The 15,004-nt window shown below is 40.1% G+C and overlaps 3 protein-coding genes across 4 annotated transcripts in view; 1 reads left to right on the forward strand and 2 right to left on the reverse strand.

Moving 5' to 3' along the window:
* The window catches only part of fam83a (family with sequence similarity 83 member A), a 16,539-nt gene extending 9,118 nt beyond the window's left edge, over nt 1-7,421 (reverse strand). The window contains exon 1 of the mRNA XM_001340240.9: nt 6,220-7,421. Coding sequence (XP_001340276.3) covers nt 6,220-6,729 — 510 coding nt within the window. The 5' untranslated portion in view covers nt 6,730-7,421. The remainder of the gene's footprint in view (nt 1-6,219) is intronic.
* The window catches only part of LOC141378312 (uncharacterized), a 95,345-nt gene that overhangs the window by 1,259 nt on the left and 79,082 nt on the right, over nt 1-15,004 (forward strand). Inside the window, exon 1 of the mRNA XM_073926709.1 lies at nt 1-5,484. This exon is cut by the window's left edge and continues 1,259 nt beyond it. Coding sequence (XP_073782810.1) covers nt 1-3,903 — 3,903 coding nt within the window. The 3' untranslated portion in view covers nt 3,904-5,484. The remainder of the gene's footprint in view (nt 5,485-15,004) is intronic.
* On the reverse strand, nt 7,413-15,004 carry zmp:0000000951. Of its 2 annotated transcripts, XM_073926719.1 has the most exons (3): nt 14,668-15,004; nt 13,610-14,536; nt 7,413-10,746 (listed from the first exon to the last, which is right to left on the reverse strand). In XM_073926719.1, the coding sequence occupies exons 2-3, from the start codon at nt 14,521-14,523 to the stop codon at nt 9,975-9,977; spliced, it is 1,686 nt and encodes a 561-aa protein (XP_073782820.1). In that variant the 5' UTR covers nt 14,524-14,536; nt 14,668-15,004; the 3' UTR covers nt 7,413-9,974. The 2 variants fall into 2 exon arrangements, with proteins under 2 accessions (XP_073782820.1, XP_017207041.1); XM_017351552.4 differs by lacking the exon at nt 14,668-15,004 and having other exon boundaries at nt 7,436-10,746; nt 13,610-14,573.

Here is a 15,004-nt window from a genome sequence, read left to right on the forward strand (position 1 = left end):
CGTCTGGCCAAACTCCAGTATGAGACTCAGGAGAAAGCACGGACACATAAGGCTGAACTGGATCTTAAGCTTGAGATACGGCGTCTCGAGATTGAAGCTGACAAGCAAGTTAGGTTGCGCCAGTTGGAGCTGGACGCTGCTGCTAAGGCTGCTATGACTTCTCCTGTGGTCAGTACTGATGTACTCATGCCTGGTCAGGTGATCAAGCCAGATGTTAAATCTTCTTTCAACCAAATTGACGTAAGTAAACAAATTTCACTTGTTCCTAATTTCCGTGAAGATGAGGTTGACTCTTACTTTACTGCGTTCGAACGTATTGCAACTACACTTAATTGGCCTAAAGACATCTGGACTGTGCTTCTGCAGTGTAAGCTGAGTGGCAAAGCCCAAGAAGTCTGTGCAACACTTTCTGTTGAAGAGAGTTTGAAATATGATATTGTAAAATCCGCAATTTTACGCGCTTACGAGCTAGTACCAGAAGCATATCGACAAAGATTCCGCAAACACAAGAAAACTCCACAGCAAACATTTGTTGAATTTGCACGGGAAAAAAGCATTTTATTTGACAAATGGTGTAGTGCTTCTAAAACAGCCGATTATAGTACTTTACGAGAGTTAATTCTGCTTGAAGAATTTAAAAATTGTCTGCCTGAGCGTGTGGTTCTCTACTTAAATGAACAGAAAGTAACGTCTTTGTCCGAAGCTGCTGTTCATGCTGATGAATTTGTTCTTACACACAAACCCGTGTTTCCCTCTGCTTGTCCTGAGTCTGTGACTGTCACTCCGCCTGCTTGTTCCTCTAGTTCTCGTACACTGGCAAAGTCCGAAATTCCAAAAGAGACTAGAGTCTGTTTCTATTGCCGAAAAATTGGACATTTGATAAACGATTGTCGTGCTTTGAAAAACAAAAATCAAAAACCTAAAAGTGTTGGTTTTGTCCAATCTGCACCTGAGAATAAGGAACAACTTGAGAATACATTTGATGAAAGTTACAAGCCATTCGTAACCAAAGGATCAATTTCGATAACTGGTAAACCTGAAGACCAGCACATAATAAACATTCTTCGTGATACTGGTGCCAGTCATTCCATTATAGCTGCTGATGCGTTACCGTTTGACGAACAAACCTCAGCTGGATCCAGCATCCTTATGCAAGGTATCCAGATGGGAATTGTGAGAGCACCTGTGCACAAAATCCACTTACAGTGCGAACTGGTCAATGATTTTGTGCATGTGGCAGTTCGACCTGCATTACCCGTAAAAGGCATATCACTTATCCTTGGAAACGATATAGCTGGTGGTAAGGTGATGCCTGTTTGCGAGGTTCTTGATAAATCTCCCATGCCTTCATTTTGTGACAAGTTGTCAGATGCATTCCCTGAGACTTTTCTCGCATGCGTCGTGACCCGAGCTCAGCAGAAGCAAACGGACAATGAGATTACTTTATCTGATTCATTTATGACTGTAGATGATGCAACTGTGAGTAACAAAGTGACAAATGTTGAAAAACAACCTCTGACTGAAAAGTGTGCATTTGATAATCAGGTCAATCTGAACTTAAATTTGACTCGTGAGCAAATCATCCTTGCCCAACAAAAAGATCAAACTTTATCCAAATGTTTCAAATTAGTCGTTCCTCGAGAACAGTTGAAACAGAAACAGGTGGGTTATTTTGTTGAGAATGCACTACTGATGCGTAAGTGGAGTTCTGCAATGGAGCAAGATGATGAATGGAGTACTGTATATCAGGTGGTTGTTCCTTCTGTTTTCCGACAGCAAGTATTAGTTCTTGCCCATGATCATGTTTTGTCTGGTCATCTGGGAATCACGAAAACCTATCACAGGATCCTGAAGCATTTCTTCTGGCCAGGGTTGAAGCAAGATGTCGCCAGATACTGCCGCACCTGTCAGTCCTGCCAGTTCAGTGGTAAACCTAATCAGGTAATCCCACCTGCTCCTCTTAATCCTATACCAATCATGATGGAACCTTTTGAAAGGGTAATTGTTGATTGTGTAGGTCCGTTGCCAAAGACGAAAGCCGGTAACCAATTTTTGTTGACAATAATGTGTGCTGCTACACGTTTTCCTGAAGCCATACCATTACGTAAAATCACTGCACCCGTAATCATTAAAGCTCTCACCAAATTCTTTGCTACATTTGGCCTACCCAAAGTCGTACAGAGTGATCAAGGGACAAATTTTATGTCAAATGTGTTTAACGAGGTGTTAAGGTCACTTTCTATTCAACATTGTGTTTCCAGTGCTTACCATCCAGAGAGTCAGGGAGCACTAGAGCGGTTCCACCAGACACTGAAATCCATGTTGCGAACGTACTGTCTAGACACTGGCAATGACTGGGATGAAGGAGTGGCCCTGATGCTGTTTGCGGTACGTGAAACAGTACAGGAGTCCCTCGGATTCAGCCCAGCTGAACTTGTGTTTGGACACACTGTCCGTGGCCCACTTAAAGTGTTGAAAGAACAACTTTTAGATTCGGAATCTAGTAGCAAAACGAATGTGACCCAATACGTGAGTAGATTTCGGGAGCGATTACGTAATGCTTGTTCCATGGCACAACAGACACTCAAATCTGTGCAAGGTAAAATGAAGAAAAGATTTGACGTTAAAACTGTGGTTCGTGAATTTAAACCAGGAGACCAAGTACTGGTCCTTTTGCCAATTGTTGGTTCTGCATTGTCTGCACGATTTTCAGGGCCATATGTGATTGACCACAAAATCAGTAATACTGATTATGTCCTGCGCACACCTGACCGGAGACGAAAAACCCGTGTTTGTCACGTTAACATGCTCAAAGCATATTTGGTACGACAAGATCAAATTGAGAAAAAGGAAGTGACAAAACCCATTGCACTAATGAACATGGATTTTGACATTTCCACAGAGGCAGATGAGGATGGATTAGTGCTGCGCAATGCTCCACAGCAATGTGCTTTGTTACAGAACTCTAAGATTCTGAAAAACTTGTCCTCACACTTGACTCATTTGACAGAAACCCAAAAGAAGGATGTTAAAAATCTGATTGAGCAATTCCCAGAACTGTTTCATGACACTCCGACGCAAACCTCTGTTATACAACACGATATTGTTATTCATAACTCCAATCCAATCAAACAGCATCCTTACCGTGTTAATGCCCGAAAGAGACAAATTATGAAGCAGGAAGTGGAATATCTATGTGAAAATGGACTAGCAGCTCCAAGTTGTAGTCCATGGAGCTCCCCTTGCATTCTCGTTCCCAAATCTGATGGGTCAAATCGTTTTTGCACTGATTACCGCAAGGTCAATGCAGTGACAGTTCCTGATTGCTATCCATTGCCGCGCATGGAGGACTGTGTTGATAACTTGGGTTCTGCTCGTTTTGTGACTAAACTAGACTTGTTAAAGGGTTACTGGCAAGTGCCATTAACACCTCGTGCATCTGACATATCGGCCTTTGTTACCCCTGATCACTTTATGCAGTATAAGGTTATGGCTTTCGGACTTCGCAATGCACCTGCTACGTTTCAACGTTTGATAACTACTGTACTGGCAGGAGTTGCAGGATGTAATGCATATTTGGATGACGTAGTGATCTATTCTTCTGAATGGCCAGAGCACATGTCTCAGTTGAAAACTGTGTTCCAACGACTAGCCAATGCTAATCTAACCCTGAATTTGGCAAAATGTGAGTTTGCTCAGGCAACCATCACCTATCTTGGTAAACGGGTTGGTCAAGGACAGGTACCACCCAGAAGCAAAAGTAACAGCCATTGCAGAATTTCCTACCCCAAATACTCGTCGTCAATTGCGGAGGTTTTTAGGAATGGCGGGATACTACCGTGGCTTCTGCAAGAACTTTTCAAGTGTGGTAACGCCTCTTACAAATTTACTGAGCCCTTCTAGGCAATTTAAGTGGTCATCAGAATGCCAGCATGCCTTTGAAAGTATTAAAGCACTTCTGTGTGAAGCTCCCGTGTTAATGGCTCCAAATTTCGAAAAGCCTTTTAAAATGGAGGTAGATGCAAGTGCTGTAGGAGCTGGCGCTGTCCTGCTGCAGGAAGATAAGGAAGGAATTGACCATCCGATTTGCTACTTCTCCCGTAAGTTCAACAAACACCAGTTGAATTATTCAACGATTGAGAAGGAAGCTCTTGCTCTATTGTTGGCTCTACAGTATTTTGAAGTGTATGTGGGTTCCAGCTCAACTCCAGTAGTGATTTACACAGACCATAACCCACTTGTCTTTCTGTCACGCATGTATAATCAGAACCAGAGACTGATGCGCTGGTCACTGATTATACAAAGCTATAACCTTGAGGTCCGACACAAGAAGGGGAAAGAGAATATTGTGGCTGATACCCTGTCTCGACCTGACACGTAAGTTTTAAATTTGACAATTCAGTTTTTGTGGATTTGTTTATTTATGTTTGAATGTTCGTTGTTAAAAAAAATATTTCTTTTACAAACATTATATGTTTGTTCTTTAGTGGGGAGGTGTTACGTGCCAGCACGTATTGGTTATTTATGGTTGTATTACTATGTGTCTCATTGTGTTTTTCTTTTTATCACTCCAGTTCACTTCCTTGTTTTGCCTACTGCTGTTCCTGATTGGCTGGTTCACATCCACTTCATGCAACCAATCCTGACACTGCTTTATGCTGATTGGTTCCTCTGTGACAACTCGGTTCCAGTTTCAGCCAATCAGATTACTCCAGCTCACTATATATTTTTTTGCCTGCCAGCAGTTTGACAGTCTTTGTTGGCTCACCTTGTCACTGGTTTTTGTGCTTGTTTGCTTGCTTGATTGAACCTGTGTTTATATCCCCATTTTGTTAAGTATTGTTGTGATATATAGTCCGTCTTATCCTTTATTTACACTGTGTTGTTATTTTGGTTTAGTCACTGTCTGTTCTTACCTGTGTAATCATTCATTCCCTTTCCTCATGTTTCCCTACAGAGGTTTGGTAGAAAGACTGGTAGGTAAGTAGGTCACGTGATATACATTTCAACACATAGGAGTTCAACTGTCTAGAGATACACTAGGGAAGGGGGTGAGCGCCAACCCGTGTATTTTTGGTTAAGTGGATAGTTAGTGTAGTTTAGGTAAGACGTCTTGGACGTTGAAGATTTATTTTTCACATTATTGTTTATTAGACTAGATTAGCGGGGATTTGATATTAGTAAGACTGTTTGGTTTTGATTGTTTCTTTGCTTTAGCGCCACCCATAGCCAGTCTTTCTAATTTAGGTTTTTGTTTTGATTGTGAATTGTAAATATTGTAAATAGCTCACTTACTGTTTCACTTATCACCACTTGTAATAAATCACTTTATTTGCACAGCAATTCTTGTATGTGGTCATTACTTTGAGTTCAATTTTCTTTGAGTGTTTGTTTGAACAAAATCCTTGATCAAGTGTGCAACCCCACTTCCCTAGACTGCCTAGGGGTTGTAACAATCGGTTATCGGTCAAAAACTCTATATTGGTTAATTCCTAACTTGCGTTAATCTTGATAATATCACTCAAAGCGACATAATTTACACTTGGTAAATAAGTGCACAACATAAAAAATACATTGAGTGTAGCTATAATTAAACCAATCATGATATGAAAACTTTAAAATAACGAAAAGAATTATAAATATCGGCTAATATATATCGGCCTCCAAATTTAAAGATATAATTTCATTTACTTACATATGAAGCACATATAAACACAATAGTTGGCCACTGTGCTGTACAACAAGAAAGCAAAAGAATAAAAAAAAAGATATCAGTTATCGGTCAAAAAGTCTGTATCGGTTAATCCCTAACTTGTGTAAATCTTGATAATATCACTCAAAGCGATATGATTCACACTCAATACATTGATACAATACAGTGTAACTATAATGAAATTAATCATAATATGAAAAGTTTAGAAAAGAATTATCAGCTAATATCGGCTAATACTAAATCTAAAGAGTTATCATTTCATTTACTAAATGACAGCTGGCCACTGTGCTGTACAACAAAAAGCAAAAGAATAAAAAAATATCGGTTATCGGTATCGGTCAAAAGTTCAATATCGGTTTATCTCTAACTTAAAATGTGAAAAATTTGAACTATATATACATTAGCAATGCAGTTTATAATTGCAGTGTGCATCTTCCTTGCATGTCAGAATTAATAAATAAAGTAATAATGTCTTAAAAAGGCTCCATGAAATTTAAGGTTCTTACTTTTGTTGCTTGCCTGATGAGCTCCCGCAGCATGTCTTTCATGGAGGACGATTTGACTGACTGGAAAAACACTTCCACACTAGGAATACCTTGCAGATGGTAAGTCCAGTCTGCCACCGGCCAGCCGTAGTCCAGAACTGGAGGCTCGCTTTCAGTGGCCACTGGAAAGTACGTCTCAGAAGAAACTGACGGAGAACTGGACATCTCTTCATCCCTGTCTACCTCGTCCTCATCAGTGTGAGGCTTTTTCACGTGATTTAAGATGTACGCTTTCTCCTCCGCAGACAGAAAGTTGGCTTCATTCTCTTTTCTCAACGCTTTCTGATATCCATCAATCCCTTTGTCCAGGAGAGCATCCATGGCCAGTCGTGTGCTTTCATTATGACTCAGATCCAATGAAGGCACCATGGCGTTTGGGTTTCTCATCTCCTGAACTCTTTTCCGCATTTTCCCCATCATCTTTGGCTTCAGGTAGCACTGCACGGACAGTCCATTACTTACGAGATTCATGTTGAACGCGTACGAGTCGCATCTGACTGGTTGGCTCTTGCTCTTTCAGCTTTACTTGTTAGCTGTCTTTCATGCTTCACAAAGCCAGACGCGTATGCTTTCAAACATGGCCAAAGGCGCTGAATGGTCCTGAAGGTGATCATCAAATGTTCATGTACCGTGCATCTTTTCAGGTGCATGTGCTTCTCTGCACAATAAGAACTCATTTGTCATATCTGTGAATTTAAATGTGAATGCTAGTGCTGCCCTGGGGCTCTGAGGAGAGGAGTTTTTTGGCTCCTCCTCAGATTAAGGGAAGTTAGTAGCTGCGTTCGCAGACGGGTTTACCTTCAGGCATTGGTGGGTGGGGTTTTGTGGTTTACAGGTGAGGTGTTGACTGAGTAATGAGACTAGAGATCCTGTTCCATCACAGAAATTCAATTGCATGAGTGACAGGTTTGGAGATGCAACTGTCAGATTCACTTAATCCATGCTTCACGTACTAATGCACCTGTTCTTGTTTCCTAAATACCCTTATGTAAGATTTTAATGTCTTGTACTTATAGTTCTGAAACCTCACTTGTTTTTTTCATAATTTAAAAAGTCATTCTAAACACCAAAAAATCCAGTACACAACCTTAGTATACTATACATCTCCACATCTGTGGTACAAGCGTAAGCAATAACCTCAAAGCATGCAGCTTACTTTATGAAGGGGCTTTTTTTTCAGATTTGTAATTACAGTTTTACAGTCGCTAACAAGCGTTTGTCCAAACAGTTGTCACATTTTCAAAAGTCTAAACACAATTAGCACAGCTTTGGTCTTTTGTGGTCATACCATTCAAACATTTTATGTTGTTTTCACCTAATATGTAGTCAGTGAACACATTTCCACAATGCTTATATTTTCTTAACAGACAGTTTTGTAGTATTTATGAACACACAACATCCCACAATAGCAAAAACAATATTTCAACCCATAGATGCAGTATAAAAACCTCTGTTTCCACAATGATATCAGTTCAAAAATAATATCAATATAAAAATATGTATCTCAGCTGATAATCAGCAAACAGTTAAATAATATTTTTTATGATTTATGTTGGGTACATTGGGCCAAGCACAGCTGATTCCAGTCTGACTTAGACTCTATTACATTTACACCTATACAGTAGGACAGAGGACTTTGAGGACTGATGTTAATGAAAACATGAAGATTGCAAAGATTAGAAACAGTAATTTTGTGCTTTTTTTAATCCCCCACTTCATCTGGGTTTTTTGTTCAGAATCTTGTGTGTTTGGTGGATATTTTGTTCACTGTAAGCAATACTGTAAAACCTTTTCTGTTTGATCATACCATGTTTCTGCTGTACCTTCTGTAGTAAACAGTAAAGAAAATAAAATGTTTATGCTTTTGGTCAAACTTTATTTTAATGTCCATTTGAGTATTAGACTGTACCGTATGCTTAATATCTGTTGATTTGTTGAGTTTAAGTCACATTGCACCTTCATGCCAACTAATTCTCATTGGATTATAAGTAGACTGTTAGGTTGAGGTTAGGGTTAGTGTGTTGACATTCTTGCAAAGTTTCTTATAGTCAGTTAAATGTCTGTTTAGCAGCAGTATCAACAGATATGAAGCAGTCAGTCTACTAATAGGGTACATTCCAAAGAATACTAATTGGACTTTTAATTTGCCAGTAACCTGGGATAAGCGCTTTCGGTGAACTGTATGTCAAATGCAAAATCAGCGCGTTTAAGGTCTGTTATCTTTAAAAATCAGCAATTTCCACTGCCTGAGTAATATAGATATGAAGTGATTCTCAGATTGTACAAAGAGCACTGCATTAAATTTTATTTTCCCTGCCATGTCTTTACAATATGAGCGTTTATTTTACCGCAGTATATTTAATGGAGCTTCTGCGCTAGCCTGCCGATTCTGACGGGCGCATGCGAGTAAACAGCTTTTTGTTTTGTTTTACGCTTGAGCAACTAAATGAATGCCAAAGTCTATTTAACTGATTGTATTTTAATGACATTACAACATTGATGCTATAAAATGGAAAAAACAATAACAGGTCACCGGAACTTTATCAGTATGGTAAAAACACTAGCTGGGCATATACCCTACACTCAAATGGACCATCAAATATGCTTTTTACTGGAATGCCATTAAATTTGAACAATTACTGTACATGTGGAAAGTTTCCAACCAAGAAATTTAGTGTCAGCACGGTGGTGCATGCAAATACCTGTAAAACTGAAGCATAAAAGTCTCTGCAGTTTTTGTAATGTCAACAACAGTCAGTATTTTGAAACCTTGTGTACTTTGACTGACTGCATGCACCTTGTGAAGTGAAATCAAGTGTTATTCTTCAACAGAATGATTTCATTTTGAGTCAGATTTCCAGTGTTTTGGTAAAGCTAGTGTGTGCAGAAAAAGATGTTCTATTTTAAAATGAGGAGTTAGCATATATTTAACAAAATGTATTTTTGAAAAGAAAATTATTCATTTGGCCAGTTGTGTTTTGTAGGTGTGAGTATGTGTTAGGAGTTTAATAAAAGTATTTGAAGTATGGGTAAGCGATTTAAAAGAAAAAAAAAGTTAAATAAAATATAGAAAGTGCAAATGAAAACCTTAGATTTACAATAAAGAATCAACTTAAGACACATCTAGACACCAGAACAGTAAAAAAATAACCTGAGCATTGCCCAAAAACATTGCTTTTTTATAAATAATGCTGGTTTTAGTATTTTGTCAAAAATAAATTATAATAATATTAATAATGTTTTTTTTTTTCTTTTGCATATGTTGCACCAGCTTACACAAAAATGGTGCTAAACAGTATTAAAAGTTGCTGGCTTGCCATCATAAAGGAGCCACCTTAAGCGCTACATATCACCTATATCTTTTAAGATGATGATATGTAGAATCTTAACCACCCTTAAATTCTATCTTCTGCCACATTTCCAAATGATCAACTAGAACTCAAGTTATTATTTGTTGTTCTTACAATCAGCATCGATGACAAGACTTTTGTCATGTAGTGTAATATAATGAGCCAAAGAACCACTTGGTAGTGCTAAATATCACTTCAATTACCACAAAGAACTGCTGAAGAACCTTTTTTGTGTAGGATATCATAAAGGATTTCGAAATACTTTTGGGAAATGATGACTTGCCAAACAAAAATTCAAAAAACTACTTGATAAAGCATGCTAAAATGTGTAAAAATGTTCTTTAAGGAAGCATAAAAAGGAATCAATTACATAAATTTGCAAGAATCTGATCTTTTCCAGAAAACATCTTCATCCAGTTGCTTTGAAACATATCTGGCTAGAGCAACTTTCTTATGGCTTGGGATGGCTGCTTTTAACATCCCCTTTAGCTTGGCTAAATCTAGGGTTTCTGGATAGTTCGCAGATACCAGAAACAAGCTCTGCTGAATATCCAATTTACTCAAGACTTTCTCAGTCCATTGTCTCACCTCCTCGACAGCCTTATCTTCAATCAAGTCCACCATGGAAATCACTAGGTAGCACTCTTTGCCCATGGAGGACGCTTGCTGCAGAAGTTGTATGGTTCTCAATCTAACCCTTAAAGGAGACACCAGTATGTATACATCACACAAAGCAAGCACAGATGCCACCTGTTGGCCCTCAGAAGAACTGAATGCATTGGCTGACAGGCTGCTAAGATCACCTATTTTTCCAAGTCCAGGAAGGTCCCAAAAACGGATGTTGTGGGAATCAGGGAGGGCATACTCCACAGCCTCTTTAGTGGTTTCAGTGACACCAGTTAAAGCAGCGGTTTCATTACTGTTCTTCAAGCCCAGGAGTGCATTGATCAGGCTGGAGCTGCCACAGCCCGTCTCACCCAGCACACCGACATCCAAGCGGAAGTGATCCAGAGCTCCAAGGATCGCCTGGAGTTTGGAGGGATTGTCCGTGAAATCTCTCGTCTGGGATAGCTTGGAGATCTGGTCAAGGTCATCTTGGTTTATCTTCATGGACCTTAAAGCAGTGGAGACAACGAACCTGAAAAACAACGAATTTGTAAGATAAGAGCAGATTCTGTGAGTGCATTGAATTGCCATGCTATTCAGGCTGTTTTATTTTAGTCAGTGCTCGTTTACTACGCAAACTAAGCTACTGGAGCAATGTGGATTTCTTAATGATGCTGGTAATGCAAGGTGACGTGAACACACCAGAGACTAGTATCTAAACCATGACATGGTGTCTAAATTGCGATCAATAATGAATGTAGGTTCTAGAATAAGCTTTCTATACACCAATCAGATTTTACAATTACATTTAGGGATAACATTAGGAGCTTTAAATTTGCTCTTTAGTTTAAGGGTCAAGTCAAATGCAATCTCATGGCAATTTGTAAGTTTTAGTGGTCAATTAATATTTGTATGATCTCATTCATACATTTTAGTACAATTTGCTCCAATGACGGTTGGGTTTAGTGGTGGGGCTTGGGGGAAAACCGCCTTTTGTAATCATTCATTCATTCATTTTCTTGTCGGCTTAGTCCCTTTATTAATCCGGGGTCGCCACAGCGGAATGAACCGCCAATTTATCCAGCAAGTTTTTATGCTGGCGGATGCCCTTCCAGCCGCAACCCATCCCCGGGAAACATCCACACACACACTCATACACTACGGACAATTTAGCCTACCCAATTCACCTGTACCGCATGTCTTTGGACTGTGGGGGAACCGGAGCACCCGGAGGAGACCCACGCGAAGGCAGGGAGAACATGCAAACTCCACACAGAAACGCCAACTGAGCCGAGATTCGAACCAGCGACCTTCTTGCTGTGAGGCAACAGCACTACCTAGTGCGCCACTGCCTCGCCACCTTTTGTAATCATATGAATGCAAATGAATAAGCTACTTTTCTGACAATGCATCAAATAGTTACCTCGTATAATGTTTCCTCATGAGATCGGGCTGGTTAAGTCTCGAGTATACAAACATGGTTTTGAAAAATTTTAGCTCCAGTCCTAACTACATACACCTGAACCAGCAGCACAAGGTCGCTGCCTCTGCTTACACTGCAAAACGGTGTGTTGGAGCAGGCCAATGGTATCTGGCTGTAAACTTGCACCAGATCAGACCAATTGCTCTAAACTGAACCAGTTAAAACAAACCAAAGGCAGTAATGTGACAACATCCACATCAGACATTGGCTAGACGAATTTCCTGAACTGCATTTTCATTGGTCAGAATTAATGCAAGAGAAACTCACGAAAACACACGAAAGTAAGCTGGTTTAGTCCAAAAAAGTGAAGTACTTTTTGCATTAGCGTCAATTCGATGTCGGTTCACATTCTCACCACAAACAAACCACTCCAGAGTTTGTTTGAAGGAATACCGAGACCACCACTTTGAGCAGGTCTCAGTACGCTTGTTTGGTTCCCTTTTGGTACACACCAGGGTGCGAGTGCTGCTTTTTACACCTGCCCAATCCAACAGCAAGAAAAAGGCAAACAAACTCTGGTATGCTTTAACCAAACTAACTGAGGCAAATGTGAAAGCACCCTTAGACACACAGCATAGAACTAGAGACATCACCGTAAGGGGTAGGGGTACACATTAAAACAGGGGTGCTGCTTCAACAAACCTATTTGCTTCAGCCCTGCTTCAACACACCCATCTTTAGGCATTAAACAAGCCTTAAGCACTCCATTAGTTTGATCAGGTGTGTTTAATAAGGGTTGGAACTAAACTGTGCAAAGCTGCGGCCCTCCAGGAGTTTGACACCTGTGCATTCAACGCATGCATGTCTAAGAGTGCATATCTGAGCGTGCATGTGCAGCCAGCCCTTCTCAAGCAGGTTGTAGTTACTTTTACAGGATACCACTGATATGGTTTCTAGTCCATTCTCAAACTGTTCTCCACATGTCCTCTCCCCATTTATTAACAAGTTTAACTCTGGCTCTTACATAGGCTACTTACACGTCTCAAACAGATGCAGGGAGCAGGAGCAGAAACATGTCAAAGTCGTTTGCGTTAAGTTATAAATGACAGAGATTAAATAAAAAAATAATAATTCTCACAGAAATGTTGTTCTGGGACAAACCCAGACCAATCCTTTTTGGTCCCAGAATAACATTTCAGACAACCTATCACATTTTCTGTTAGGCTTAGGATCAACATTAGGAAAAGGGCTTGTACACAATCATTAAATATTAGCGTATGCTTAGGCTTAGAATTAAGGTTGCAGAATACAGGTTGGTTAAAAACGTTTTCTATTCCAGTATTAACAAAATATTAACCATGAAACTGAGGACACGGTGAACACGATCTTCTGTAGTTCAAACCAAGCATTTGAATGGGGAAGAAAGGTGATTTAAGTGACTTTGAACGTGGCATGGTTGTTGGTGCCAAACGTGCTTGTCTGAGTATTTCAGAAACTGCTAATCTACTGGGATTTTCACGCACAACCATCTCTAGGGTTTACAGAGAATGATCCGAAAAAGAGAAAACATCCAGTGAGCGGCAGTTCTGTGGACAAAAATGCCTTGTTGATGCCGCACCATAAAGCATGAATCATCTCAGACTGGTTTCTTGAACAAGACAATGAATTCACTGTATTCAAATGGCCTCCACAGTCACCAGATCTCAATCCAACAGAGCACCTTTGGTATGTAGTGGAACGGGAGATTCACATCATGGATGTGCAGTCAACAAATCTGCAGAAACTGTGTGATGCTATCATGTCAATATGGACCGAATACTCGGAGGAATATTTCCAGTACCTTGTTGAATCTATGCCATGAACGATTAAGGCAGTTCTGAAGGCACAATGGGGGTCCAACCCGGTACCATTAAGTTGTACCTAATAAAGTGGCCGGTAAGTGTATACAATAAACAGAAAGAAGTTGACTTACTGTGAATCGTCAGTCAGTAATTTAGGAATCTTAAGTTCCTTTGTAATGGCCACTAGAAACTGACTGAAAGCCTTAATCCGCAGCTCCGGCAGGGCTTCAGCGAGCACCTTGGTGATATCCTTCATCTTCACTAACTCTGAATCCTGTGGAGTGTTTGCAGGACTATCTGTTGAACTGCTCGTTTCTCCAAATGCTTTTTCACTTCTCTTCTGCAACTCCAGCTTTCGAGCTCTCATTCGTTCCCAGGCACAGGTCATGCAAGGCCCTGATGGCTTCTCCTCCAGCACGTCCCAGTCCTGCTCAGCTTGAACCAGAAAAAAAGGCTGATCTCTGTCGTGCAGTTCCATTTTGATCCACATGTGGTCGTCCTTGTGCTGTTCTGAAGTGAGAATCAACAGGACGTCATAGTGTGTGGATTCATACTGTTGGTTGCTCTGCTTTATGATGGAATTTGAAGTCGGATGGCCCTGCACTGTCCAAAGGCGAACATTTGGGAATTGACAGTGTACAAAATCAGAAATGCCACTGCCTATGTATTGTGTATTCTCAGATATCCGTACACGTTTAATCTTACTGCTCTGATGATTAGCATTCAGCTTTATGCTAGGTTCCTCATCTGCACTTTCCTCTTCTTCCCATTCTTCTTCATCCTCATCAGTTTCTTCTTCCTCGTCATCATCTTCATCTTCAGTTTCCCATACCTCCTCTTCTATTTCCTCATCTGAACCACTGATTATTGAAGCCAGCTGAGCGTTAGCCGCCTGGGTCCCTCCAGTCACAGCTATATCTAATGGAAAATGCTCAAATAGTTGTAGAGCCGCCACCAGCCTGCTTTCAAATCCAGGTCCCCTGAGGGAAAATCTCCACGGGGCAAGCAAACATTTGACCTTTTCATCCGAAAGCTTCCCTTCCATCTTAAAATCCACCCTGAAGCAATTAAAAACATTTCATTACATTTGATACACTTTGTTGCTAATGCTAATTCCAATGGTATACGAGCATATAAGCTTTAATAATAGACACAATGGCGAACAGAATATAATGCAGTCATTTCTCACCTGTTCTCCAACAATGAAAGAGCAGCAAATGTGCATCCTCCGTCTTTAAGTCCTCCTGGATGAGTTTGTTTGCTTGACAGTCAGCTGAGCTAAAGTCAACACTTTGTTTGACAAGGTTTCAAGTCGACATTGTAAACAGTCTCCAGGGCGTTAAAGTTTGTTAAAGAATCATGGTGTACTGCTTAACTCTTAATTAACCCGTTTATTCCCACAGTGTCTCCAAATAAATAACTCCATTATTAAAAATAAAGGTTGTTTATTAATAATTCCACAAAAAAACTTTAACATCTACAGAACATGTCATTGCACAAAAGCTGACCCAATTTACCATGGCACC

The sequence above is a fragment of the Danio rerio genome, chromosome 16, assembly GCF_049306965.1.
Source record: "Danio rerio strain Tuebingen ecotype United States chromosome 16, GRCz12tu, whole genome shotgun sequence".
In the NCBI taxonomy this organism is placed as follows: domain Eukaryota; kingdom Metazoa; phylum Chordata; class Actinopteri; order Cypriniformes; family Danionidae; genus Danio; species Danio rerio.